The 27,988-nt window shown below is 36.7% G+C and overlaps 1 protein-coding gene across 2 annotated transcripts in view; it reads right to left on the bottom strand.

The window, feature by feature from the left end:
- PJA2 (praja ring finger ubiquitin ligase 2) overlaps positions 1 to 27,988 on the bottom strand; it is a 67,892-nt gene that overhangs the window by 10,811 nt on the left and 29,093 nt on the right. For both annotated transcript variants that reach the window (XM_081088666.1, XM_081088667.1), the window contains 4 exons: positions 27,783 to 27,983; positions 24,219 to 25,269; positions 15,827 to 16,009; positions 1,752 to 1,937 (listed from right to left, as the gene is read on the bottom strand). In XM_081088666.1, the coding sequence (XP_080944792.1) occupies positions 1,752 to 1,937; positions 15,827 to 16,009; positions 24,219 to 25,269; positions 27,783 to 27,983 (1,621 nt within the window). The remainder of the gene's footprint in view (positions 1 to 1,751; positions 1,938 to 15,826; positions 16,010 to 24,218; positions 25,270 to 27,782; positions 27,984 to 27,988) is intronic.

Genomic DNA, 27,988 nt, shown 5'->3' on the forward strand with positions numbered 1-27,988 from the left:
AAATACGACCCTGATTTGGGAAATCTTTATGGTGAAGACATAATTATATTAACACTAGAGGCCCGATGCACGAAATTCGTGCAAGGGTAGGCCTTCCTTCTATAGAATGGAGCATCATAAAGGAGCTGTAAAAAATTATTTTTACAGCCCAGCCAGCGTGGCTCAATGGTTGAGTGTCAACCTACGAACCAGGAGGTCACGGTTTGATTCCCGGGCAGGACACCTGCCTGGGTTATGGGCTCAATCCCCAGTGTGAGGCATGCAGGAGGCAGCCAATCAATGATTGTCTTTCATCATTGATGTTTCTATCTCTCTCTCCCTCTGTCTTCCTTTCTGAAATCAATAAAAAGATATGTAAAAAAATTATTTTTACAAAATTTTCAAAATGTGCAATAGATAAAAATGAAACCAAAATTGCCTCCTGACATACACAGATGATCTAAATCAGTGGTCACCAACCTTTCGGACCTCACAGACCACCAATGGTCCGTGGATCATCTGTTGGCAACCGCTGATCTAAATAGATAATTCTGTCATCTGCTGAGTTCTTTGAGGAATGAATGACTTTGCACATGGAGAGATAAGACACCAGAATAAATGAGTTCAGTAAGAGGGCAGACAGAAGAAGATCAGCAAGGCTAGGACTAGGTGAAGTCACTGATTTTCCATAATGTTTGGGAAGCCAGAAAATGGGCTCTGGAGAAAGGGAATGTTTAAGATAGAAATACAGATTGTTTTTGTGGCTGTGATAAAATTCCACTTGTACTTCCACAAAATGGTCAATAGAAATCTGCTCTGCACATATAATTCTCCACCTCCCCACCTCCCCATGGAAGTGAGAACAGAAACGGTAAGAAGGAGATGTTGAGTTTCGTGTATGGAGAAGCACAAAGTAGCTACACACACAAAAAGAGAAATTGAAGATGTATAAGATGGCTTAAAACAATAAAATTTGTGGAGATATCAGGGGATAGAAATGAGTTTTTCTTATCTTTATTTTTCTAAATTTTCTGTAATGATATTTTTACTAGAAAAAACAAGACATTCTTTAAGACATTTCTGTGCAGACATGCAAAACATGGGTAGTACTAAGCCATATTTTTCCTAGAAAAAATAACAAAAATGATCAGTTGGAACATCCTTTCCTCCTCTCAACAATTAGCTGCTTACACAGGGCTACTGCACACTTGAAAGATACTCTATTCTAACCATCATGAGACGTAATGCACTTAATTCATGTTACTTTTATTTGAAGCTATTCTTTGTCAGCCTAAATCTAATACTTACAACATTTCTGGGTAAGTACTATTATAGTTTCTATTTAAAATATATAAAGAAGGAAAATTATATTCTATGATTCTGATCCAATCACAGGTTTTAAAATTCTTCAAATAATGTTCAGGACCTTGTTTAAAAAAACAACAACAATACACACAGGATTATACTAAGTGCTATATTTAGCATATAAGGGTAAAATATAAAAGCTGGAAATCTCAAACCATGAGTGTATAATTCACTGGGATATAATAAGGTGAACTTCAAGAGAGCTAAATGTCAAAGATGGAAGAGGTCATTGACTGGAATAAGTAGGAAGGTGTCCCTGTAGGAAGTAAACCTATGAAATGAGGTTTGAAGAAGATGGGGAAATAAGAATACTTTTTAGCTACCAGAGATTCAGTTTTCATAATTTAAAATCATGAACAAATTCTACTCAATGAACAATTAAGCATGGTGATAACACTGCTACCTACCTCCAGTCCACATCTAAATCTTCACTCACACTGGAGTCATCCTCAAGGTTATTGTTACCATCCAACATGAAAGCCTCTGGCTGTGCAAATTCATTAGCCTGCTCATTTCCCTCATCACTGCTGCTTTCATTGACTTCATTGTATTGCAACCAAGGAATTTCTCCCTCTTCCAAGGATGTCTGTTCCCTAATAGAAACATTTTAAGATAAAAAATATATTATTTTAAAACACATCATACAATTGTCCTTTAAAGAGTTCTATTTAGTGCAAGCAGATTCTTTATCCTTTGAGTCCTAAACTCTTGGTACTTATGATTTTTAAAAATCTGTTTTCTTTAAATGTAAAATTATTTAAAAATGAAGTAAATTTGCTATAGGGTCACATATATATAGAAATAAGCTCCTAATTACATAAGGACCTACTTATTTGATATATAAATTATCTAATCTCCTATATTTCTTCTTTTTGTAGGAGAAAAAAAATTAAAAAATTTACCGTAGATCATTTAAATTCTTAAACACTACTCTTGAATAGTTCCCTTCAGTTAAAATAAAATCCAAAGTCCTCCATCTGACCTACAAATCCCTACATAAAACATGCTTTCTCCTTGGCCCTCTTCTCCAACTATTACCTCTCACTACTCTTCCCTCCATTCACTACATTCCTACAATCACTCTACTCTGGGAAGAGATGGAGATCATTTCCATCCTGGGGTCAATTCTTCTATGTGAAAAATTACAGTGGGGCCTTGACTTACGAGTGTCCCGACTAACGAGTTTTTTGAGATACCAGCTGTCTCTCAGCCGATTTTTTGCATTGAGTTGATAGAGTAATTTGAGTTAACGAGCTCCTTAACGAGCTCAGTCTCGGAACGAATTACACTCGTAAGTCAAGGCCCCACTGTATTTCACCAGATTTTTTAGCACAGCTACTCACTCCTTGATATTCAGGTCAGAGTAATATTACCTTCTCAAAGAGGAAACTCTCCAGTCACTGGCTACCAGGTTACTCGGCCTTTTAATTATAGACTTTACTCTTATCATTTTCTTATTTGTCAATATTTCTCACACTAAAAAATAAGCTCAGACAGACAAATAAAAAGTACAAAGAAAATAAGGAAGAGAAGCAGTACAGAACAGCATGAAAAAGGGCTATTCAATACATGATATTGGGACAACTGAGTATCCAACTGGAGAGAGGGAGGTTAAATCTCTTAAGTTATTATTTACTCTTAAATAAATTCCAGATATACTTTTAAAAAATGCATGTGCACTCCCACCACCTCTAAAACAATAAAAGTACTAAAAGAATCATGAGGAAAATTTTTACAAAAAAAAATCTGACATTCTAAGCATGATTCAAACCCTTGAAGCCACAGATTGTTAAATTTCACGACATGCACGTTAAACACTCATGGAAAAGTCAGGACACCAAAAATATGGACACAAAGATCAAATTGAGAAAAATTAATTATAATACATAAGAAACAAAAGGCATGTCACAGCGGCAATAAACTAAAATAAAGGTACTTTATGAATTTATAAATAATATCATTATACTGGTATGATTTTCTTATTCATTTTACTTAACAGAAAAATACCTTTTCGTATATCAAAAGGATCATAGTATTGCCAGGGCTGAATTTTAGTTTGGTTAAGTTTTAAGATAAGAAATAATGTTATGCAAAAATTTATATATCTCAACTTTTAAGAGCAGCTATAATTAGAATTCTATTCATTTTAATATGCAAATTTAACTTTGGGGGTAAAAACATATGAAAGGGATGTAAACAATGTCTGCTTATAAAAATCAACACATTTTAAATACATAGAAAACAGTATCTCTTTATATACCTAAACTCGTAAATGTTTCTTTAATTTCAGTTCCTAAACTATACTTCAGAATAACAGGCTTGTAAGATTTAGTATCTAGTACAGCCAGTCTAGTAAAATCAGAGAAATTAGCATGACAATATACTTTCCTCAAATATATAAAGACTAGAGGCCCAGTGCACAAAACTTGTGCATGGGTAGGGTCCCTTGTGGCTGCTGGCTGCTGGCCGGGGTCTTCCTTCATTCCACACTGCCCCCTGACGGTCAGTGCACGTCATAGTGAGCGATCAAACGCCTGAGGGGACACTCTGCATATTAGGTTTTTATATATATAGATAGTGAATATTTTCCTTTTGTGCATAATTAGGTCTAATGAAAAATTTAACCCCAAATAGGTTTAAAATATAAAATCAAACTAAAAATTCCTAAGCAACAGATCTTTATGCACACCTTTATGGAAGCACTCACCACACTGTATTGTAACTTTTGTGGTGACTCGCTTGTCTCCTCCTAGACTAGGGGTTTTTCAAGGACATATACAGTGTTGTTTCTCATCACTGTATCTTCACCCCCTAAAACAAGTGCTTGGTACATAATAGATACTCTATCTTTGTATTGCAAATGTAATAAATCCTTAAAAAACAACCTAGTAAGCCTGGAATAAACCTTGAAATTTCTGCTATTTCTAATGTATTCCTACAAAAAATACGTTTCTTTCCTATTATACAGATATCAAAATTACCTAGCTACTCTGTACTTCAGGTATCTATATATATAAAAGGCTAATATGCAAAGTGTCCCAACGGGAGTTCAACAGGGAGTTTGTGATCATGGTATCTCCCCTGCCAGGTAAGTATAGGGAGTATGATCGCTCGCTATGACATGTGCTGACCACCAGCTTGCGGCGTGGAATGAAGGGAGGCCCTGGCTGGCAGCTGGAAGGCCCCAATCACCAGCCAGGCCTAGGGACCCTACCCATGCATGAATTTTGTGCACTGGGCCTCTAGAATAATTAATATAAAACTTAAATATATTGGTGAAAATTATTTAGTTTAAGATATTTTAATGTATGGGTTTTTTAATTCAAAGAAGAAAACTAAAATAATAAGTCATCATAATGAATCTAAATAACTTATAACATGTCATTAATACTCCTACTATATAACCAATTCCTGGCTACGTATTTTGCTTAAACATTTCATTCTGTCTTTAATAATTCATCATAGCACAGTTATAGAAATAGAAAGTAAGTGGTATGGCATATGCTTTCAACATGTTATACAAAGTTTATATAAATTCCTACCATTTCACATAAATTTTCGCAGGCTTCAAGAGTGGCAATGTGCTGGATCAAAGTTATCTTGATAGTATAACAAAAGGAATTTTGCTCTTAAAAAAAAAAGAAGATTCTGAACAATGGGGTCAAAGTATCTTTCATTTTGTGTAGCTAACAACAGAAACTAGTATCTCCATGGGACTATACGCATACAATGTAAGTTTTAAATGCTTCAAAAACCTTGAAAATATTTAGGACAATATCTCAATCTTCTTTCTCTCCACATATGCATTCATACATACACACACCCTAGCTAACATATTCACAAAAATTTAGAGCTTTAATGGTCTTTCTTCATTCTGGCAACTCAAAAATCAACAAAATGCCATTATAACATTATACAGTAATATATCAGACTTTAAAAAAAGACGTTATCTAGTCATGTCTCCAAATGGTTCATTCTTTTGCAATTCCATATTTGGAAGATAGGAAGTCTATATCTACCACTACCACCACCAGAGTCACAGGCATTTCAACTAGGAAGGGACACTGCCAACTTGTCCTTCCCTTTTGAGGATTTTTCAGCACAGCTTAGAGAAAATGAATGCCACTACCATGCCCGAAAGCTGAAAATACCTCATCATGTATCCCCACCACCTAATCCCAGTGAAAATCTTAGAAGACCACCAGCATCATCTATTCTCCTGATTACAGTCTACACTGTTACCCCAAATCTTCAGACAGACTGTTGCTCCTTCCCAGAAAAGGATTAAAGATCCCTACTCCTCAATAGAAACTAAAATTGGTAACATTCTATGAAGAGAAATATTAAACTTATTAAAATATACCAATAAGCTAATATTGAATATTTTAAAGAAATTTTCATTACTGAGTTTTAAATTTGCTGTCCTATAATCATGCATCATAGAATTTTCTGAGAAATTAAAATGAAAGACAGAAAAATCAAATTAAAATGAAAACACTAACTATTCTGATTTATAAATGTGAGTAACTTCCTTTAGCTAATAAATCAGCAGTTGTAGTATTCATTATTTGCAGCACAGAATTTCAGATGTTTGGGTTAATGCCAACACTTTAAAGGGCCAAGGCTTTCATAAAATAAAGCTATCTTATAAGAAATTTATTTTATGAAAATCCTGGAGAGCATATAACATTCCTAATTAACTAGTATTTAACTAACTGGTTTTCATTTTACAGTGGGGCCTTGACTTACGAGTGTCCCGACTAACGAGTTTTTCGAGATAACAAGCCCGTCTCTCGGCCGATTTTTTGCTTTGAGTTGTGAGCTAAAATTCAGGTTACAAGTCAGCTTCAGATACCCCACCACTAGTTGGCGCAGTGAACATCACAGTGAATGCCACAACATCAGCCCAGCATCACGTGTCTCACTCGTTCACTTTTTGACATACGAGTAATTTGAGTTACGAGCTCTGTCACGGAACGAATTAAACTCGTAAGTCAAGGCCCCACTATATAACTCAAGACACATATAAGTAGCTGCCAAGCTTTAGGTATAAGCTCACTTTTAAGAATGATGATTGTCTAGCAAATTTTTAAGATTTCAAATCCCTGCCTTATAAAGGGAAGTAACTGAAATTTGAAAAAGGAGTCAAAAATCCTGAAAGGCCAAGTGCCCATCAGTAGATGAGTGAATAAAAAAGCTGTGGTACATTTATACCATGGAATACCATGCAGCAGTAAAAAACAAGAATCTCTTACCCTTTGAGACAAAATGGAGGGAACTGGAGAGTATCATGCTAAGTGAAATAAGTCAGTCAGAGAAAGACAAGTGTCACAAGTGTCATATGTGGAATCTAAGTAACAAAATAAACTGATGAACGGAGTGGATCCAGAGACATGGAAGAATGGAACAGAGTGTGGAATCCCAGAGGGAAGGAAGGGGAGGGTGAGTGGGTGGGAGGTAACCAACCAAAGACTTGTATACACATATGCATAACCCATGGACACAGACAATAGGGTGCTGAGAGCCTGGGGCAGGGTTGGAGTGGGACAGGCTGGAGGGGGTTAATGGGGGAGGGGGAGGGGACATATGTAATACTTCCAATAATAATTATTTAAAAAAATTTTTTTTAAATCCTCAAAGGGAAGTATAGCTTACAAAATCAAGGGTACCCTGTTCTGTCATCCAGTTGCAAAGATGGAATCCCACCACTTAATTTGAAGAATTATTTCTTTACTAGAGGCCCAGTGCATGAAAATTCATGCACCTGGGGAATGAGGGTCCCTCAGCTCAGCCTGCGCCCTTTCGCAGTCTGGGAACCCTCAAGGGATGTCTGACTGACGGCTTAGGCTTAAGCTGGAAGTCAGACATCCCTCTGGCAGCCTCCAGGGAGCGAGCCTAAGCCTTTAGTCCAGCAGTTCTCAACCTGTGTGTTGCGACCCCTTTGGCGGTCGAACGACCCTTTCACAGGGGTCGCCTAAGACCATCCTGCATATCAGATATTTACATTACAATTCATAACAGTAGCAACATTACAGTTATGAAGTAGCAACGAAAATAATTTTATGGTTGGGTCACAACATGAGGAACTGTATTTAAAGGGCCAGAAGGTTGAGAACCACTGCTTTAGCCGGATATCCTTAGTGCTGCTGCAGAGGCGGGAAAGGCTGCTGCAGAGGCGGGAAAGGCTCCTGCCACTGCTACTGTGCTGGCCAGCCATGGGCCGGCTTCTGGCTGAGCAGTGCTCCCCCTGTGGAAGTGCACTGAACACCCAGGGGAAGCTCCTGCATTGAGCTTCTTCCCCCTGGTGGTCAGTGTGTGTCAGAGCGACTAGTGGTTCCACCATTAGGGTCAATTTGCATATTACCCTTTTATTATATAGGATTCTAACATATTTACTGTTGAGTAACAAAAATTTAAAGAACATTTACATAAAGTTTGTAAAGCCACTAGAACAGCTGTAAAAGCCTAAAGGAAAACACACATGTGATTAAATTAAAAAAAACACACACCACAAATTTCAAATGGACACTCATTACTTATTGACCAGCAACTAATTACTCAGTTTACCTAAAAACTTTGTTACTCTGCTCTCTAAAAGTCTATTTCCCACCTTTTCTTTTCTTAAACTTCACAACCTTCCTGTCCTAACCAATTCTCAACATCTAGTAACAATGAGAATACTGAAATCACCTAAGAGACTCATCTTTCTTCCCACTAGTAAATCTACAGACTCACCTACACTTGTACCTACCTACTATACAGTGGGGCCTTGACTTACGAGTTTAATTTGTTCTGAGACTGAGCTCGTTAAGGAGCTCGTTAATTCAAATTACTCTATCAACTCAATGCAAAAAATCGGCGGAGAGACAGCTGGTATTTCAAAAAACTCGTTAGTCGGGACACTCGTAAGTCAAGGCCCCACTGTAGTTACAATGGAAGAGTCTCTGCTTCTAAAGGCCCTCTCCTTGAAATCTGGATCCCAACCCTTATTGTCTTCTTTAGGACTTCACCTTATCTTTCCTATAATTATCTGTTACTCTCCTCTGGAACATTCTAGAAGCAAACAATCATGCATCTTGTTTTTTGGGCAGTGGAGACAAAGCTTTGCTTTCCTAGGCTGAACATCCACCTGTGATTCCTTTCTTTTTATAAAGAACTGGGTACAGTGACTGTCTCTACTTTCTCACCTTCAATTCCTGTTATTTTTTAACTCTTTTTTTTTTTTTTTACCCAATGAAGAATGTATACAATCTACTTATGTTAGAAAGCACATTATATTGAACTAGAGGCCCGGTGCACTAGTTCGTGCACAGGTAGGATCCCTAGGCCTGACCGGCAATCAGGGCCAATCTGCGGGGTGACCAATGGGGCCATTGGGGGGCCCCCACTGGCACCTGCCTTGGCTGGCCTGGGGCCTGCGAGCTTGGGGCAGCTCCTGAATTGGGCATCCCCTGGTGGTCAGTGCGTGTCATAATGACCAGTTGTTCCACGGGTCATTCAACTGCTCGGTCAATTTGCATATTAGGCTTTTATTATATAGGATATCCATTAACCCAACATCCAGACCAGGAAACTAGAATATTACCGACTATTACCACCTTTTACTCTACATGTTGGCCTCAACCCCCCAAGAAAAGAACTATTTTGATGCTGCTATTGTCATTTCATTGCCTTTTGAAAAAAGTTTTCATTACCTTTGTATGCTTAAAGAAGATATTTACTTCTGCTTGTTTTAAAGCTTTATGAAATAAGATTCCAGAAATGATTATTTTCACTCAGCACTGTATCTCTCTGCATTCATCCATGTTTATGTATGTAACTGTGGCTCATTCATTCCCAATGCTGCATAATAATACTCCATGTATGAATACAGCATCAATTTTTCTCGTATTAATTAATATTTGGGTTATATCCAGTTTTATGGCTTTCATGAAAAGTACTGCAAAGAACACTCTTATAAACAACTTCTGAGCCATATGGGGAAGTTTCTCCAAGGTTTGTATCCAAAAGTGGAATAAATGGGTAGTCTACCATGCAAATGTTACAGTTATTACATAATTTCATTGAATTTGACCTACTTTGTACCTTAACAAGCAGTGTGTAAAAATTATTCATATCTTCCAAACCCTGACATCAAATTTCCTGATTTTTGCTAATCTAATGGGATAGTAAAAAATGATACCTCCTTGTGATCTTAGCATACAATCCCCTGGGTACTAAAGATCTAAGCATCTTTTGATACGTTAGTATCAAAAGCATATTTTATTCACCACTAATATTTCCTCTTCAGTGAGTTATCTGCTCAAGGATTTGGTCATTTTGCAATTAGATTGTCAGTGTTTGTTTCTTTACTGATTTCTAGGAGTTCTTTATACATTCTGAACATTAAGATTTTATGTTCTAGAAATATATTCTCCCAATTTTTTTCTTTCCTTTTCACTTCCTCTTCTTTTTATAGCTTTCTACCCTTTATTTTCCCATCATGTCATGATAAGACCTCCAGCAACAATGGCTATGGAAATAGTACTAGTAAGCACCCTTGTCTGTGTCTGTTCCTATTTTAAGCGGGGATTTTTGAAGTCTACCTTACTGAAAATGATTTTATTTTTTTACTAGAGACTTTTTATCAAATCAAGGAAATTCTCTTCTAGTCCCAGTTTCTGAATTTTTATTATGATGAGGTATTAAACATTATTAAGTGATTTATTTTCTCCATCTAAAGAATCTACATATGAATTTTCTCCTGTATTTTGCTAGTGGTGAATGACATTTATACTTATGTGAAACTACCATTGCATTTCTGAAATAAATTCAGATTTATAATTGAGTTTTACCTTTTAAAACATTTCCAAAGTCAAATTTCCAATAATTCTGTTTAAGATTTTAATATGTATTTTAATGAAAAAAAATATATAATTTTCTTCACATACTCTTGGTATTAGGGTCTACTGACCTTATTAAAATGATTTGAAGAAATAATTTTTTTCTAGTCTTTAGAAGAATAGAATGACATGATCCTTAAAAGTTTAGTTTAAGAGAACTGAGCTCTAAAACCCTCTGGGTCAGTTGTTTTTCTCCATGGGAAGATTTTAAATCATTGATTACCAAATTGAATAGTTATAGTATTATCAGGCTTTGTATTTCTTCCTGTGTTTTGATGAATTATATTTTTCTAGAAATTTTTCAAATTCTTATAAGTTTTCAAAATTTACTGGTACAAAGTTTACCAGTACTCTTTTTAATATTCAATCTTTATTATTTTATAGCGGTATCCACTTATTTATTTCAGTCTTATGCCTTGTCCTTAATTTCTTATTTACTATCCAAATGGATTGTCTCTTTCTTAATCTTTCAAAGTTTCAACTTCTGATTTCTTTCATCTCTGCTTTTGTCTTTCCTAATTTTAATCTACTTTTCTTTGATTATTCTAACATTCCTTTTCTATTTTAAGTTAAATGCACAGCTCAATTTTCAGTTACTATTCTTTTTTAAATATAAGTATTTTTAAAATTTCCCTTTAAGTACCAATTTCATTGCATCCAAAAAAATTTGACTGGTGGTATTTTCATTATCATTTACTTGTGAACATTTAAAATTTCTATTATTTCTTCTTTAGCCTCCTGATTATTTAAAAGAATGGATAATTGAATTTATTTCTAAGTTAATAGCATTTTGGTCAGAAAATATTGAGGGCAGGAAAATGACACTGAAATGTGTTAATCTGTGCTTTGTAATCTAGTACAAGTTTGGTTTTTATATGTTTGTGTATTCCAAAGGATGCAGTGCTCATTAAACCATGCTTAAATGAGTTGTTAAAATATGCTAAAGATATATGAATTTTTTTAGAGCCATGAATTACCAGTAAATGAGAAACGTATTTAAACATTTCCCAATAGTAAGTTTGTCAATATTCTCTAGTTTGGTCAAATTTTGATTTATTGTAAGTCTATTTCATTAGAAGTATTCAAATTAAAATTGCTACATTTTACTGGTAAATTGGACTTATTACATAATGACTCTCATGTTCCCCAATAATGCTTTTGTGTCTTTAAGTCTACTTTGCTAATGTTAATATACTACCATTTTCTTTTAGTTAGTATTTGCCTGAAATATCATTTTCTACCCTTTTATTTTCTTTCTATTTACTTATGCTTTTTGTAAACAGCATTTAACTTAAAGAAAACCAACTGATCTGAAGCTTTTATAAGCAGGGATTAGGCAATTTATATTTATTGCAGGACTTGTTTCTATATTCTATGTTTTTCATCTCTATTTTCTGCTGTTTTTTGCTTTTTTCTCCCTTTCTTTCCTTTTATTCAAATTGACTTTAAGTGTTCTTTTGCACACCTTGATTCCTTTCTTTCCTCCTCTACAGGTTTCCAGTACATATACCTTATAATGGTTAACCTTGAAATTTTACCATACAAATTTAAACTACGTCAAAACTTAACTTTCAATCCTCTCCCAAACAATACATTTCACCTCTGATCTTCTCCTTAACAACTTAAGTATGATTGTTGTCCAGTGTTTTAGTTCTGTACTTCTCACCTCCCACTTTTATTTTTTTAAACAAATTAGTGGGTTTTTTTTTTTAGATATATATTTTTTATATATTTTATTGATTTTTTACAGAGAGGAAGGGAGAGAGATAGAGAGTCAGAAACATCGATGAGAGAGAAACATCGACCAGCCGCCTCCTGCACATCCCCCACCGGGGATGTGCCGCAACCCAGGTACATGCCCTTGACCGGAATCGAACCCGGGACCCCTCAGTCCGCAGGCCGACGCTCTATCCACTGAGCCAAACCGGTTTTGGCTAGTGGGTTTTATTATTATAGGATATCAATGTAGGTAGCTGATTTACAAATGTGTTTTTGTTTATACCCATATAATATTTATATTTAATTACAATCTGGGACATTTTCCTTAAACTTGAAAGTTAAATATCCAGTTGCCTACATGCCATTTACACTGTATGTCTGTCCAAATGGCACTTAAAACTTCCAAAGAGTTCCTACTTCCCAGTTCTCTCCCCAGACTTCTCCATCTCAGTCAGTGACATTAGCATCTACCCAATGCTCAAATCAAAACACCCAGCCATAATTGACTGATTCCTCCTTCATCTTACACCTTATTCATCCTTTAATTTATAACTCAAAAATATTCTCAAACCTCTTTTCTTTACTTAATCCTCACTTATCATCCCCTAGTCCAAAACCAAATTTACCGCTTCCCCCGTTTACCTTTAATCCCTTTCCAATTCAATCTCTATGAAACAGCTAGTGATCTTTTAAAAATGTGTGTCAGATCAATGACTTCTCCAGTTAAAATTTCACTGATCTCTGAATAAATTCTAGATGCTGTATGTCCTGCATAGTCTGGTTCCTGAGCACTTCATCTCATTCACTTCAGCTATACTATCTTCATACATACAAAGCCCTTTCCTTTTCAGTGCCTCTGCTCTGACCTTTGTTTCTGCCTAGAAAGCTCTTCCTCAACTGCTAATTCTTATCTTTCATATCCCAGCTCAGAAGTCATTTTTATGAAAGTCCTCCCTGAATGTAGGCCCCTATCAGTTACTTCCTATCAAATTAGTGTTTTATTTCCTTCAGACTAAACATCACAGTTTGTATCATGTTTGTATCTTATTTGTCTCTCCCACCATAATGTGAGCTTCACAAGGGAATCTTCTTTTGTCTTGTTGACTGATATATATTCCTGGGAACCAGCACAATGCATAGCACATATTAAATGCTCAATAAATATCTGCTGAATGAATAATTACTACCACAAATTACTATGCCGGGGTCCAACCCCAGCGGGTCCAGGGGTCCCCAGAGGTGTGGACGGAGTCGGCGAAGAAGGAATGACATGGAGACAGCGTTCAGTTGATCAGCAGCAGGATCTCTAGCCAAGTTCTGGTCAGGATCTTCAGAGAGGTTCTGCTTAGGATCGCCAGCCAGGTTCTGTCCAGGTTCTCCAGCCAGGTTCAGTCACCAGGTTCTAGTCAGGTTCTCTTGCCAATTTCTGTAGTCAGGTTCAGTCCAGGATCTTTTGCCATGTTCTCTCGAGCGAAGTTCTTCTGTCTGTAGGTTCTGTGTAGGTGCTGTCTTCTTTCTGTCTCCTAAGTTCTGTGTCTAGGTTCTGAGGCCAGTTTCTGTCCAGGATCTTTTGCCATGTTCTCTCCAGCGAAGTTCTTCTGTCTCTAGAGAACGTTCTGTGTAGGTTCTGTGCCAATTTCTGTCTCTCTCTCTGTCTCTTGCTGTCTTGTTACATCTGTATTTATACCAGTTGATTCAATCCTATCAATCTCTATTACAAAGGTTAGGGCGTTTCTTATCTCCATTCCAGGGAGTAAAGATTATGTAGCTTAAGCATGATTGTTCATAGTTAAAGTGATTAATTACCCGCCTGGCACTTAGTTAAGAGGTTTTATTCCCTCCCTAACTTCAGGGGAAAATCCCTACCTGGGGAAACAACCTTTCTCAGAGACCTTGGTTAAAACACATAGTGCCAAGAAGGTGAGCAAACATATTAAGAACAGTATGCCATATATGCCAGGTCCCTTGAAACAGCAAGCATGGACCGGCTCCCGGCAATATGAAACAATAGTATTAGTAAATTAAGTAATAGTGATTAAAGATGACAGAACATATAATCTTGAAGAGCAAGAGTCCACCTCAACCTACCAATGTGTCAAAACCAATTATATTTGTAAATTTCTTTCTTTACAGATTTTCTAATGTTTTACTCCCAGATTTTCTTACAGAATTCATCTCAGCTGGAAATTTATACCCTTTGAGAAATACTAATTTTAATATTAGTCTAAGCTGAAAGATTTTTCCTAAGAAAACATATTCTCCAAAATCGATCCCATGAGACTAAATATTAGAACCAACTAATTATCATAGAAAAAAATTAAAATTATCACAAAGCTACTCCATCACCAGGCTAGGTTTCACAAACAAATACTAACAACATGTAAGGTAATAAACAAGCTATTTAAATAAGAAGCTATTTAAACAACTTTAAAGGAATGAATAAGTTATTTAAAGGAATAAATAATCTACTTAAACACCAAGAATTCAAAAAGAAAAAAAGGAAACATAATCTTTTAGCAAAGTATCAAATTGTTATCAAGACAGAAAAAACTAGCAACAATTCGCACAATGGCTCTCAATATTAAAATCCTATGTAAAATATTAGCAAACAAAATCCAGCAGTTCACTATAATGAGAATAAACCATGATTATGTGATCATGTTGAGTTTATTTCATGAAACAAGCGCAATTAAATATTAAGAAATACAGTAGCCCTAACCGGTTTGGCTTAGTGGGTAGAGTGCCGACCTGCGGACTTAAGGGTCCCAACTTCAGTTCCAGCCAAGGGCATGTACCTTGGTTGCGGGCACATCCCCAGTAGGGAGTGTGCAGGAGGCAGCTGATCGAGTGTGCAGGAGGCAGCTGATCGATGTTTCTCTCTCATCGATGTTTCTAACTCTCTATCCCTCTCCCTTCCTCTCTGCAAAAAAATCAATAAAATATATTTTTAAAAAAATACAGTAAAAGAATTATTCTTTAAAAGTGAAAAATCTTATGATCATTTCCTCTGATGCTAAAAAGACTTTAATAAAATTAGCAAGCATTCTTGCTAGAAATCTATAAAATAACGGAGGTACTTCCTTAGTGCAATTTAAAAAAAGTGTGTGTGTGCGTGAAATCAACCTAAAAGCCAGAATCACTCTTACTGTGGAAATGACTAGTGCAAAGGTTGGTAAACTGTGGCCCATAGGTTATTTCTAGCCTGTCACTCACTGATTTATATAATTAAAATCTTGTTGCAAGACAGCTATACCCATTCATTTACTCATTGTCTATGGCTACTTTTACACTACAATGGTAGAATTGGAAATATTTGCTATTTGGCATTTCACAGTATATAGCCACTGTATAGCAATTATAGCTCTAATTCACTCATACCTAACTCCATCAAAGTTATCTTTTCAGCCGAAACCGGTTTGGCTCAGTGGATGGAGTGTCAGCCTGCGGACTGGGAGGTCCCAGGTTCGATTCCGGTCAAGGGCATGTGCCTAGGTTGCGGGAACATCCCCGGTGGGGGATGTGCAGGAGGCAGCTGATCGATGTTTCTCTCTCATCGATGTTTCTAGCTCTCTCTATCTCTCTCCCTTCCTCTCTGTGAAAAATCAATAAAATATATTTAAAAAAAAAAAGTTATCTTTTCAATGACCAAGTTTTCTTTAGTAAAGCGAAGTGGAAACACATGCTGTATTTTAATAGAAGGTACTGAAATTGCCTGTATTTTCAATGTGACTGTTCTTTGTACCACACTAAAACCATAATGAAAAAAATCAGTAGGACCTACTGGTCCTACACAGGGCTTATAAATGCATTTAATAGCATACTCAACATCTGAATGTGATATATAGCATTCTTAAAACAATAGATCTCAATGTTAAACATACCCTTCCTGAAGAGATAATTCTTGGTTTACTTCAGGACTACTGCTATCACTGTGTAGTCCAGGTTCATTTTCATCTTTTCCTGGTAGAGTCTCCCAACTTTCATCACTTGAGGACTGATCTTTTTCTGTACCAGAAAATCGATGAGGCAAAGAAGCAGACCATTCTCCATCACTGCACTCTGAACTGGAAATTTAGAATAGAAAGAAAATAAATTGTCATTATATGGTATGCACATTTATCTTTTGGAGTGTTAACCAGGCATCATGGTATGGACTACTGATGTCACACATTCTTCATCAGCTGCTAATTTTTTTTTCAGCTGCTAATTTTTAAAATGAATAAATAAATATATTCAGCAGAATGTAACTTTTTTAAAATCCTCACCTGAGGACATGCTGGGAAGGAGGGGAGGGGAGAGGGGAGAGAGGAGAGAAACCTAGAGTGAGAACGAGAGAGAGAAACCGAAACGTAGGGTCTGTGCCCTGATGGAGAACTGAACCAGCAACCTTTTGGGGCCAAAGGGGTGATGTTCCAACTGGGCAGAATGTAACCTTCTCAAATGAAGGTAGCATATGGCATGGCGAGTTATGGAATTATTAATTTATTAGTTTCTTCATGGAAGTATGTAATTCCATAGTGCCAAAATATAGATTCTTCATATTTTAGACATAGTAAAAATTTAAACTTAACTTGGTAATTATAAGTTAAATGCTATATAAAACAAATGATGATATTTATTATTCACCTGGACTGATTAAAACAACTTTCTAATTAAAACAACTGTCTAAACATGATGAAATGTCTTCTATGAATAAATTTCTACTATTATCATGTTTTAGAAGCTTAGCTATTTTTTCCTTCCTTTTTCACAGACTTTAAAATGAAGATACATTCAAATTCATATAAAGTAGCACTGACAAATCTTTAGTGAAGTTCTTTGGTAGGACTATGAACCCAAAATATATTTCAATTCAAGAGAATATTTAGGTAAGAAACCAAAACATATGCTAAGGGGTTAATAAAGAACCTCAGAAAATTATTTTATTGGTTATATTTAATCTTGGTTAATCTGGTTACATTTAACTACTCTTAAAAGCACCAGTCATACTACCAAAGGCAAAAATATTACTTACTGATGTTAAAAAGAAATCAAAAGGCCAAAAATTATTCCTCTTTAAAAGTATGTCCCAGAAATTAATATGCATTTGTGATATAAGTGGTAGAAAGTAATACATGAACAATTTTCTATTAGTATTTCATTCTGAACATTATGACAAATTTCAAACTTAAGGTCTATCTATACTAATAAAGAGCTAATATGCTAATGGCCGGGAAGCCATAACGTGTAACGACCGGACCATTAGCATATTAGCTGGGCTAAAGTGGGGAGGTGCCCAGAGGAGGCGGGACCATCCCATGCCAGGGAAGGCGGGGGTGAGAGCCCATAGCGCCCTCCCTCACCAGTCCTTCGCCACCCACCGCTCACACTCAGAGCGCCCCACGGCCCACCTGCCAGGGGAAGGAACACAGCACAGCAGGCAGGAGGCTTCCACACTCTCCTCTGGCACCATGACAGGGCAGAGCCGCCGTGTTCCTCGGAGACGGTGTAAAAGCAGGGAGGGGCCCAGAGAAGGCGGGACCATCCCAAAGTGACTCGAGGGACTGAGGGCGGGCCTTGAAGTGGCCAGAGAAGGCCAAGGGTTTGGGGGCTGGGCCAGGCGCACTGGAGCTCTGTGTGGACAGGTTTGGGTGTCAAGGCAGGGCTGCAGGTGGGTGGGCGGCGCTGTGTGATTTCACGCGCTGGGCTCCTAGTTATTAAGTTAAAAGTCCAAATTGGCTCAGATGGAGCTAGTCAGAAGAGACTGTGTAACTGATTACTTTTTTTTTTTACTATAAAAAAACAAAAACAAACAGAAAACCAAAGAACCTACCACAGGCAATTTCCTTACCAAAGAAACAAAATACTATATTTATATATTTTACATCAGGTGAAAGTTCCATCTATGACAGCCTCTTTTTACCCCTGGTAGTGGAATGCCACATTGCTAAACACCAGCTTTGAAGTAAGACAGATTTAGGTTAGGATCCTGGCTCAGTACTTACTAATAATATAAGCCCAGGCATTCAACTTCCCTAAACTCACTTTTCCTCATCTGTAAAATGAGAAAATTAATATTTACTTTTCAGGGCTATAGTAATGTTTAAATGAATACTATAGATAAAATGGCTAGCACAATTTTTGGAAAAGGGTAAACATTTAATAAAGGTGGCAGTTACTTTCTTCATTATATAAGCTGTTTGCTTAGACCTTTCACTTGGATTTCCAACCAGCACACCACCATTTTTCTGTTTTCTATACCTAAGAAAGTCTATATCCTCTGGTTTGTCTTACTAAATGGTAATATCAGCCACGTGGTTATCCAATTAGCTTTAATTTTAGTCTCTTTATACCAGAGGTCAGTAAATTCTGCCCTGGCCCATGAGTCAAATCCAGCCACCTGTCCATTATTTTTATGAGCTGGAAGCTAAGAATGGTTTTTGTGTTTTGTTTTTCATGTTAAAAATGTTACAAAAGTGCCTACACAATATCCTCGCTTTATCTTTTGGTTCACAAAGCCTCCAGGGGTCTGGAGGAGACATGGGTCGATGGAAGAGAAACTGTAGAGCAGGAAAGGGTGAGCAAGCTCAGTAATCTTTCCTCATGGCTCTGAGCAAGCTTAGAAATCTTTTTTGAATTGTACCTGCTTTCTACAACTTTCTGGTTCTTTCCCTTTTACTAGCACTGTAGTAAAAGAAAATGAATACGGAAAAAAGTCACCTGACTGTGGAAATCAGGTAACTGTTAACATTACAGAATAGACAAATAATACTGAGAAATAGATTTGGTGGTGTTTAAGAAGAGTGGGTGGCTGTGAGTATGGAACATTTACTCTGAAAAGTCAGCAATGAAAGAGAAAAACAAATGGGCAAGTAGTTAATAGAGGGAGCAAGATCAAGTGAAGGTTTTCCCCAGACTTAGAAAAACTGGAGAATGGGAGGTGGAGGGGAGCAACCTAGGAATAAGGATAATAGATAAGTAAGGTGTCAGATATGACTGCAGGTACAGAATGAGACAAGTTACCTCTCTTCACTAAAAAAATTGAAAATAGAAATACTGAGATATTCTAATATAAGGAAGAGGAAAACAAGAAAGTTCATGGTTAACTATTTCAGTATCTATAGGAAAGCAGGAGACAAAGTTATCTACTAAAGAGTGACAAGAGTGCATAAAACTAAAAGCAAAAAGAGAAAGAAATTAAAAATAAGTTTTCAAAGAGAATAAGCAACAGAACAAATAGGATATGAAATAATTGTGGGTTAGAGGACCATTTGTTCTTGATTATAAAAACACATGAGTTAAAAATTTAAATTCTCAAAAGAAAAACTAAATTAAGTACCAGTTTAATTTTCATATGCTCTAGTACTATCTCCCATTAACATTTAGAGCTATATTAAAAAGCAGACCACTATAACTTATTATAATGTTACACTTTTTACACATTCAATTGTGACCCAAAAACTTTTTTCACATATGGAATGAAATTATGTGATTTCTAAACAAATAATTTATGTACAAATCATAGCTAGAAATAAGATCCAGAAGTGAAACCAATCAAAAGCAACTTCTTCACAAAATCCCTCAAGGAACTGGTTAGTTTGTCTTCCTCTATACAGTGGTCGGCAACTCATTAGTCAACAGTACAATGACTGAAATTTCTTTTGAGAGCCACATTTTTTAAACTTAAACTATATAGGTAGGTACATTGTTATTAACTTAACTAGGGTACTCCTAAGGCTTAGGAAGAGCCACACTCAAGGGGCCAAAGAGCCACACTTTGCTGACCACGGGTCTAGGACATTTCACCACTGCTAACATTTAACTATATTGTAATAGAGCGATACATAGAGTTGTTTAAATATACAAGCCTGCTTAATTTAGTAAATAAGGCCCAAAATGGTATCTTTTTTGAATTGTACCTGCTTTCTACAACTTTCTGGTTCTTTCCCTTAATATCAAAATATTATAATCTGTAACCCCCTAGCATGCCTGTAGAACAGTGGTTCTCAACCTTCCTAATGCCGCGACCCTTTAATACAGTTCCTCATGTTGTGGTGACCCCCAACCATAAAATTATTTTCGTTGCTACTTCATAACTGTAATTTTGCTACTGTTATGAATTGTAATGTAAATATCTGATATGCAGGATGTATTTTCATTGTTACAAACTGAACATAATTAAAGCATAGTGATTAATCACAAAAACAATATGTAATTATATATGTGTTTTCCGATGGTCTTAGGCGACCCCTGTGAAAGGGTCATTCGACCCCCAAAGGGGTCATGACCCACAGGTTGAGAACCGCTGCTGTAGAACAAAGCCGTTTATCCCTAATTTAATCCTAAACTTTTATGAACTTGGAAATAAGATGAAAAGGTGTGCTAAAATGTTAGAGTGTGTGTTTTAAGACCTTTGTCTTGGCTGCTCATAGCTATCTTATTTGTCTCCATACAGGAAGATCAGAGATCTTTCTTCATGGCTCTGACCTAACTTATATAGAAGAGGAAAGGAGCTTAATTTAGTCTCATGATAATTACCGGTACATCTTGTCTTCTTCATTAGGATGGTGAACACCAAGGAAACAGAAATAATGATCATTTGCATTTACAGAATACCCAGAACAAAGTCTGACACTTAGGAGGATTTCAATAAATCTTTTCTGAATATATCAAATTGAAATAAACTAAATAGCTAATACTCTTTTTATTCTCCCAATATCAACAACAAAAAAAGCTGTCACAATATTTTTGTCTGAGGTAAGTTTTTTACCTTTTAAGCAAGGTTAAATAGGGACAGAAAAAACTGTGAAAAAGCCCTCAAGTGCTGTAAGAAATGGTTAGGAGAACAGTTAGGCCCAAGGTTAAAATGTACTGACATGGCTAAAAGGTCCTTTTAAACTCAAGATCTGTCCTCAACAGTTATTAAAGTTCTCAGGGTTTATTTCAAAAAAGCAGGATATTAACCTTAGCTCTTTGGTCTAATTCCAAGTCTGGTAATTATATGCTGCCTATTAAAATTCCCCTTACAGTTCTAATTTAATAAGGTGGTGCTCAGTTCCTGTCAAACAGCTCAGAGCAACGCTACCAGCTACAGTGCTTTTCCCACAGATTGTAATGTTTCAGATGTGATTAAGTGATCATTTAAATTTTTCAGGGAAGAATAGGTTCATACATTCATTAACCCTTTTCGGTTCAACGTGGAGGCTGACTCAACGTGGAGGCGCTAGGAGCAGGTCCAACGTCGAGGCTGAGGTCGAAACCACAAACCGGTTCAACATTCAATCCCATCAATTAATTTGGACCAGACTGTTTGAATTCCAAAAATAAAATTGGACCGCAAAGGGTTAAAATGCCTTTCCACTGATAAAGAATACATACACTATATGTTTCTAAAGTGGCCAAAATTTCTGTATCTACATATATCACAGTAAATTTTAGTTATACTCTTGATAAAGGAGTTCAATTTGTAACTGTTATAATACAAACATAAAATATTTTTCAAGTACATCATCTATAAGTTTTACTAAACATTGAACACTCAAAAAAATCATGCAGATTCAAAGCAGAAGCTATTTGTACTTTCCTTCTCAAAACACTTATTTATGGTAGAGTGACTGTGTTCCCAATTTCTCCAAACTGCTAATATCAAAACTGAGCAGGACTACCGTAAAACATCAGGTAGATGAACAGTTGGCAAAATGAAACTAAACAGGAGCTACAACTATTAAATTTCAATCTTTATCTCGCATCATATTAAAGGCATCTGGCAACTGTGATCCTTTGCAGGGAACAAGAGCAGAGGAACTGAAAACACTAAGACAGAAATAGAATTCCTTGTTAAAATTGTAGTGACTACTGAAATGAAGTCCTAAAACATATCTTAAGATTTATAAATGAGCCCTAACCGGTTTGGCTTGGTGGATAAAGCATTGGCCTGCAGACTGAAGGGTCCCAGGTTCGATTCCAGTCAAGGGCATGTACCTTGGTTGCGGGCACATCCCCAGTAGGGGGTGTGCAGGAGGCAGCTGATCGATGTTTCTCTCTCATCGATGTTTCTGGCTCTCTATCCCTCTCCCTTCCTCTCTATAAAAAAATCAATAAAATATGCTTAAAAAAAGATTTATAGGTGAAAATATAAGTGGAATCCTAAATAGAACCATTACACTTATTCTGTGGTGAATCTTTTAAAAAAATCCTGTTTCTGGCATTTCAATATGTTTTTTAAAAGTGCTCCAAAATTACTTTAACCATTTAAGCACAGCCAACTACAGGTTCTATAAGTCAATGTATTACTAAAAAGTTAATAAAAAAAAGTTTCTATTAAACTATAAGTACTTTTCTCATCTGTATAATCTGTTTGTAAAATAATCTATTATTGTTCAGATTAATGACATTTCACTTAAGGAAAAAAATTATAAATACATATGCTAATACAACACCATATAACTATTAAAAACCCAGAGTTATTCTAAGCAAAGAAAACACTTCCATTCACAAAAAGAATCAATTTAAAAGCCAAGAGTCAAGAAAACTACGTTTTCTCTTTAGGTTGGCAAATAGCATAAAAATTTTAACTTCATTAGATGACATTACGCCTGACTATTAAAAGCAACAGAAGAGGTTTTTATTTTTGATTAGTGTGTCCACAATGGAGAGGGCACAGCCAAATTAAATGACTTTCTTCAAAAAAAGCAAAAAATGTAATGGGAAAAAATGCAACACGCTTATACTTTCAAAAAGATAAATTATCTAAGACGAAGTTGTTTTATTTTTTAATAGTAACTTCAAGGTAAATGGAGTTAACAATCCAAAAGTCATAGGAATAATTATGTTTTGTGATTTAGATCCCCCTCCCACCCACCCCCATCCCCCCTGCCCTTGAGATTTAGAACATTACCTAACAATTCCCAGTGGGTCTAAAACAGCACCCAGTAATCAAGCACTCATAATACTGCAACAAAATTTATAAATACTTGAAAAAAAGGCCTCATTTTAGTTCAGACCCAGAACTGCTGTCAAGTAACTTAACATCAGGTCAGGTTTTGCTGCCAACATCCATTTTTAGAACTTTGTGGATTTTGGATAAAAGATTGTGGATTTAAACTGGAGAAATGGAAACGTCAGACAAGTTTTTAACTATCTTTACCCTTAACTTAAAAAACAGTAGGTTACAAAAATATAGTCTATTAAGCCTTAAAGTTTACACACTTCCATGATAGTACAGGTATTATATTTCAACTGTTCCTACAAGTTAGTTAATTCATATGTCCAAAGAAAATAACACCAAGCTAATAAAATCTTGAAATTGCTTTGTAATTGATCATAGTTAGGGTTTCAACTAGCTTAAAAGGACATTTGGACTCTGGGATAATAGACTCAGCAACTGGACAAAGAAATTCTCCATTTCTCTTTCTGTTGTCTTACATTTTGGAAAAATAGAAAAAAAGTAGGTAACAGGTATCAGAATGCTTATTATAAGAAAAGTTATGGCCCTAGCCGGTTTGGTGCAGCAGATAGAGTGTCAGCCTGCAGACTGAAGGGTCCCAGGTTTGATTCAGGTCAAGGACACATACCTCGGTTGCAGCCTCGATCTCTGGTCCCATTCTGGGCAGCAACCAGTTGATGTGTCTCTCTCACACCCATGTTTCTCTACCTCTCTCTCTCCCCCTTCCACTCTCTCTAAAAATCAATGGAAAAATATCCTCAGGTGAGGATTAAAAAAAACACAATATACTTAGACTGGTTTTCCACAGAATTTTTAAAACTATGATAAATGTTCGCCTTGCAATTCATTAATTGCGATACAAAGAATTAAAATAATTAGTATCTATTCTTTTGTAATAACAATCACCTGGTTATAATTTCTGTGAACTCCTGAAATACCTCAAAGACAGTTTCTGTAAAAAACTAACCACTACTTTGCATGTATGGTTAGCACTTGGTAAATAAGAATAGTTAAACCTGGCCAGTGTTGCTCACTGACCTACAAACCAGATGGTCACAGTTCAATTCCTCGTCAGGGCACATGCCCAGATTGTGGGTTCAATCCCCAGTGCAGGGTCATGCAGGAGGCAGCCAATCAATGATTCTCTCTCATCACTGATGTTTCTATCTCTCTCTCCCCCTCTCCCTTCCACTCTGAAATCAATAAAAATATACATTTTTAAAAGTATTTGATGTTAAAATATCTAATTCCCTGAGATGCCAGAGAATACATCCATCAAACATCATTGTACTAGAAAGAAATCACTTCGCTCACTACACGATCTGACGAAGTATTGAATAAAACCTTACCTGTCTTCATCTTTGTCATACAGTTGGTAATAATCTCCACAGCCATTCCAAAAGGTGTTATCCATAACTCCTTGCCTTCCTGCTGTGGCTCCACTTTCTGATGTTATTTGGTTATTTTCTGTTTCACTCTGTGTAACTCGTGCAAAAGGTAGATCCAAGAACATACAATCATGTTCTCCATCGTAGTCATCACATTTTATCAAGAGGTCATCTGAGCCATTTTCCTCAACTTCCAAAGCCTCCCTCCACCTCTGAACACTTCTTTGTTTAGCCTCATGCCTATTAAAACCTGATTCTTGGTTCACCTGGCTTGAACTTACCAGTTTTCTAACTTTAGGCCTCACTACCTGTTCAGGAGAACTCCCCTGCTTGTTGTCCCTATCCCTGGTATTTTGTTCACTGCAAATATGCCCCAGAGCACAGGCTGTATCTTCAGTTGAATTTTCTCTCTTTCTCTCCTGGCTAGTATTATTTTGTTCTTTCTTTCTAATAATCTCCTCTTCAGAAGAGGACCTCTGAAATTCCTGATTGGTTTGACTGACAATGTCACCAGTAGAACTTTTCACTAAAGGAGCTGAATCAAACTCTTCAAAATCATCTCGTTTTTCACAGCTAAAAGCGGGAACTGGTGGTAAAAGACCTGTATTTGCCTCTACCTCTCCGTTTTCCAACTCAAATATTGTACTGCCCAAAGCTTCCTGATATCTACCACCTTCCACAACTTCTGAAGATGGCTGAAGACAGTCATTATCCTCCTCTCCATGTCTGCCATCTGGATCATGAGAGTCAGTATGAACCAATGCAATTCCATTTTGGACACTTGAGGCATTACAGGCTGCTGGAGTATATTCTCCCTCAGAGTTATTATGAAGATTTGTACTGCTTCCTAAGGTCTCCCTGCCTTCCCCACTATGTTGTACTGCAGCAAAGGATGGACTGCTCTCAATGGTCTGATTCAATGCTGTATCACAAATGGGAATTTCTGTTTCACTTTTTTCAAATAAAGGATTGTTGGGTAAAGAAGACTGAACTTGATCCAATGGACTGGAACCTTCGTAGAGAACAAAAGAAAACATATTTGGAGAGATTAATTTAGATAAAATTCAATTTAATACTGGCTATTTAAGTAAAAATCATATCAATTATTACCTCTTTGAGATTATAAAAGAATTTCTTTGACAGGTGCTTCTATGTACCCTTATTTTACTGGGAAGGCAGAATGGTTACCCTATGAGTTCATTTATGCCACTGTGTAGTCACTGAGTATCATCTCGCATATCTTTTGCAGGTTTTCCACTAAATCCTAATATTTAAAACATTCTGTAAAGTACATTAAAAGCAGAGGCTAATGAAAGACCAAACAATAAGGCTTAAGTGAAGTCACTGCCCTCCCAGTTCTTGGGTTGTGCAATTCAAACTTAACTTTTCTATTACATGCAGGTGCAAAAAAAAAAAATTCAAAAGTACTTAACACATTGTATGCGGGAAACGTGTTTACACGTTTTACGTATTTATACGTTCTACCAGTGTAGTCGAGCGTGGGACACGTATTAATACGTTTTTTATAGACTAGCGGTAGAATGCGGGTAACGTATAAATACGTAAACTAAAGTTATCGTAATTTTACTGAACATTGCCATTTGCGCAAAAAATTAGCAAAAATGGCCCGCGCCACCTGTTAGCGCGCGGTAAAAACTACCCACAAACAATGTGTTAAGATAGATATAAGATCAGATTACAGATATAACAGAAATGAGACTGCACTGTGTTTGATGTCAATTCAGAAGATTATATCTCAGTAATATGGCTATAATGAGTTAACTTTAGGTATGTTACAGCCATGAATGAAAAACAATGAAAAAGTCAATGTTAATTCTCTTTGCCACAGTTTGTCAGAATCTTGATACAATAATAAAATCATATCAAGTCTATAAATTACTTTAGCATGAGTATCTTTTATTACTACTAATGGGATAATAAAAATAAAGACATGAAATTTATTGAACAAAAATTTATAAATTATAAATAACTGAAGATCAGTCTTGTCCTATCACCAACAGGCTTCTTTAATAGAATGACCTTACATAATAATTCAGATTTTTATATGTATGTAAACTAGAGGACCGATGCACCAAATTCATGCAAGATTAGGCCTTCCTTCCCCCGGCTGCCGGCACCTGCTTCCCTCTGGCACCCGGGACCTGGGCTTCCCTTGCAGCCCCAGCTTCCTTCAGAAGGTGTTCCAGAAGATGTCGGTCTAATTAGCATATTATGCTTTTATTATTATAGATGACAGTAAACATAATCTAGAATTATCAAGTTTGTTCAAAACAAGAGGAAGATGGCATTCTAGTCCAAAATCATGTATTTTAATACATGAATATCTGCAAAATACTTTTCAAACTACTGAATGGTTAAGAAATTTTAACTAAGAATTAGTTGACATTTATATTTTATAAATGATTTTTAAAAAAAATCAAATGAGCCAAGCTATATTGCTTCAAGAGACAATTCTAAAAAACAAAATTTAAACTTAATATGCAGGGAAAAATATACTCAGTTAACATTTTAAAAATGTATTTGATTAAAACATGATTTCCTCTGGTTGAAGGATGTGACAATGTAATCACTGATATGAAAGTGTAGTTATATTTTGATAATTGGCCATATTCTATTTTCTTCTATGTTTAAATATTAACTAGTGGCCTGGTGCACAAAAATTTGTGCACTCGGGTGGGGGGGGTTCCCTCAGCCTGTGCCCTCTCACAGTCTGGGACCCCTCCGAGGATGTCCACCTGCTGGTTTAGGCCCGCTCCCCAGGGGACCGAGCCTAAGCTGGCAGTCAGACATCCCTCTGGCAGCCCGGCAGCCCTCGGGGGATGTCCACTTGCCAGCGGGGAGCAGACCTAAGCTGCAGTCGGACATCCTTAGTGCTGCTGAGGAGGCAGGAGAGTCTCCCGCCACCACCGCTGTACTGGCAGCCACCAGCCTGGCTTGTGGCTGAGCAGAGCTCCCCCTGTGGGAACACACTGACCACCAGGGGGCAGCTCCTGCATTGAGCTTCTGTCCCCTGGTGAGCAGTGTGTGTCATAGTGACCAGTCATTCCCAGTCGTCCTGCTGTTAGGGTCAATTTGCATATTACCCTTTTATTATATAGGATATTAATTCAATAAAAATTTAAATTAATTAAAAATTTCATGCCGAAGCCGGTTTGGCTCAGTGGATAGAGCGTCGGCCTGCGGACTGAGGGGTCCCGGGTTCGATTCCGGTCAGGGGCGTGTGCCTGGGTTGCGGGCACATCCCCAGTGGGAGATGTGCAGGAGGCAGCTGATCGATGTTTCTCTCTCATCGATGTTTCTGACTCTCTATCTCTCTCCGTTCCTCTCTGTGAAAAATCAATAAAATATATTTTAAAAAAAAAATTTTCAGAATAGAATTTCTTCATAGAAATGTACAGCAGTTTTACTCATAGACACACATAAAACCCATTCATAATTTCAAATATCACAAGATTAATTCCTTCTGTCTTATTAATAGTTTTTAAATAATTCTGTGGTACATACCTGAGGAATTTTCCTTTGGAACATCATCTAGTTCCAACACTTCATAGTCATCACCAGCTCGACCTAAGCTTCTTTCATGCCTTGTCATACAAGGTTTAAAACTGACATAGGCATGTCTTCTTCCATATCTCCTGCCTGTGATTGTCTGATATCCTCCTGCTGGTTTGGGCCAGGCAGCCTTGCTGGATTCTTGATCCATTGCTGAA

The sequence above is a fragment of the Myotis nattereri genome (genome assembly GCF_964212035.1).
Source record: "Myotis nattereri genome assembly, chromosome: 4".
NCBI classification, from domain to species: Eukaryota; Metazoa; Chordata; class Mammalia; order Chiroptera; family Vespertilionidae; genus Myotis; species Myotis nattereri.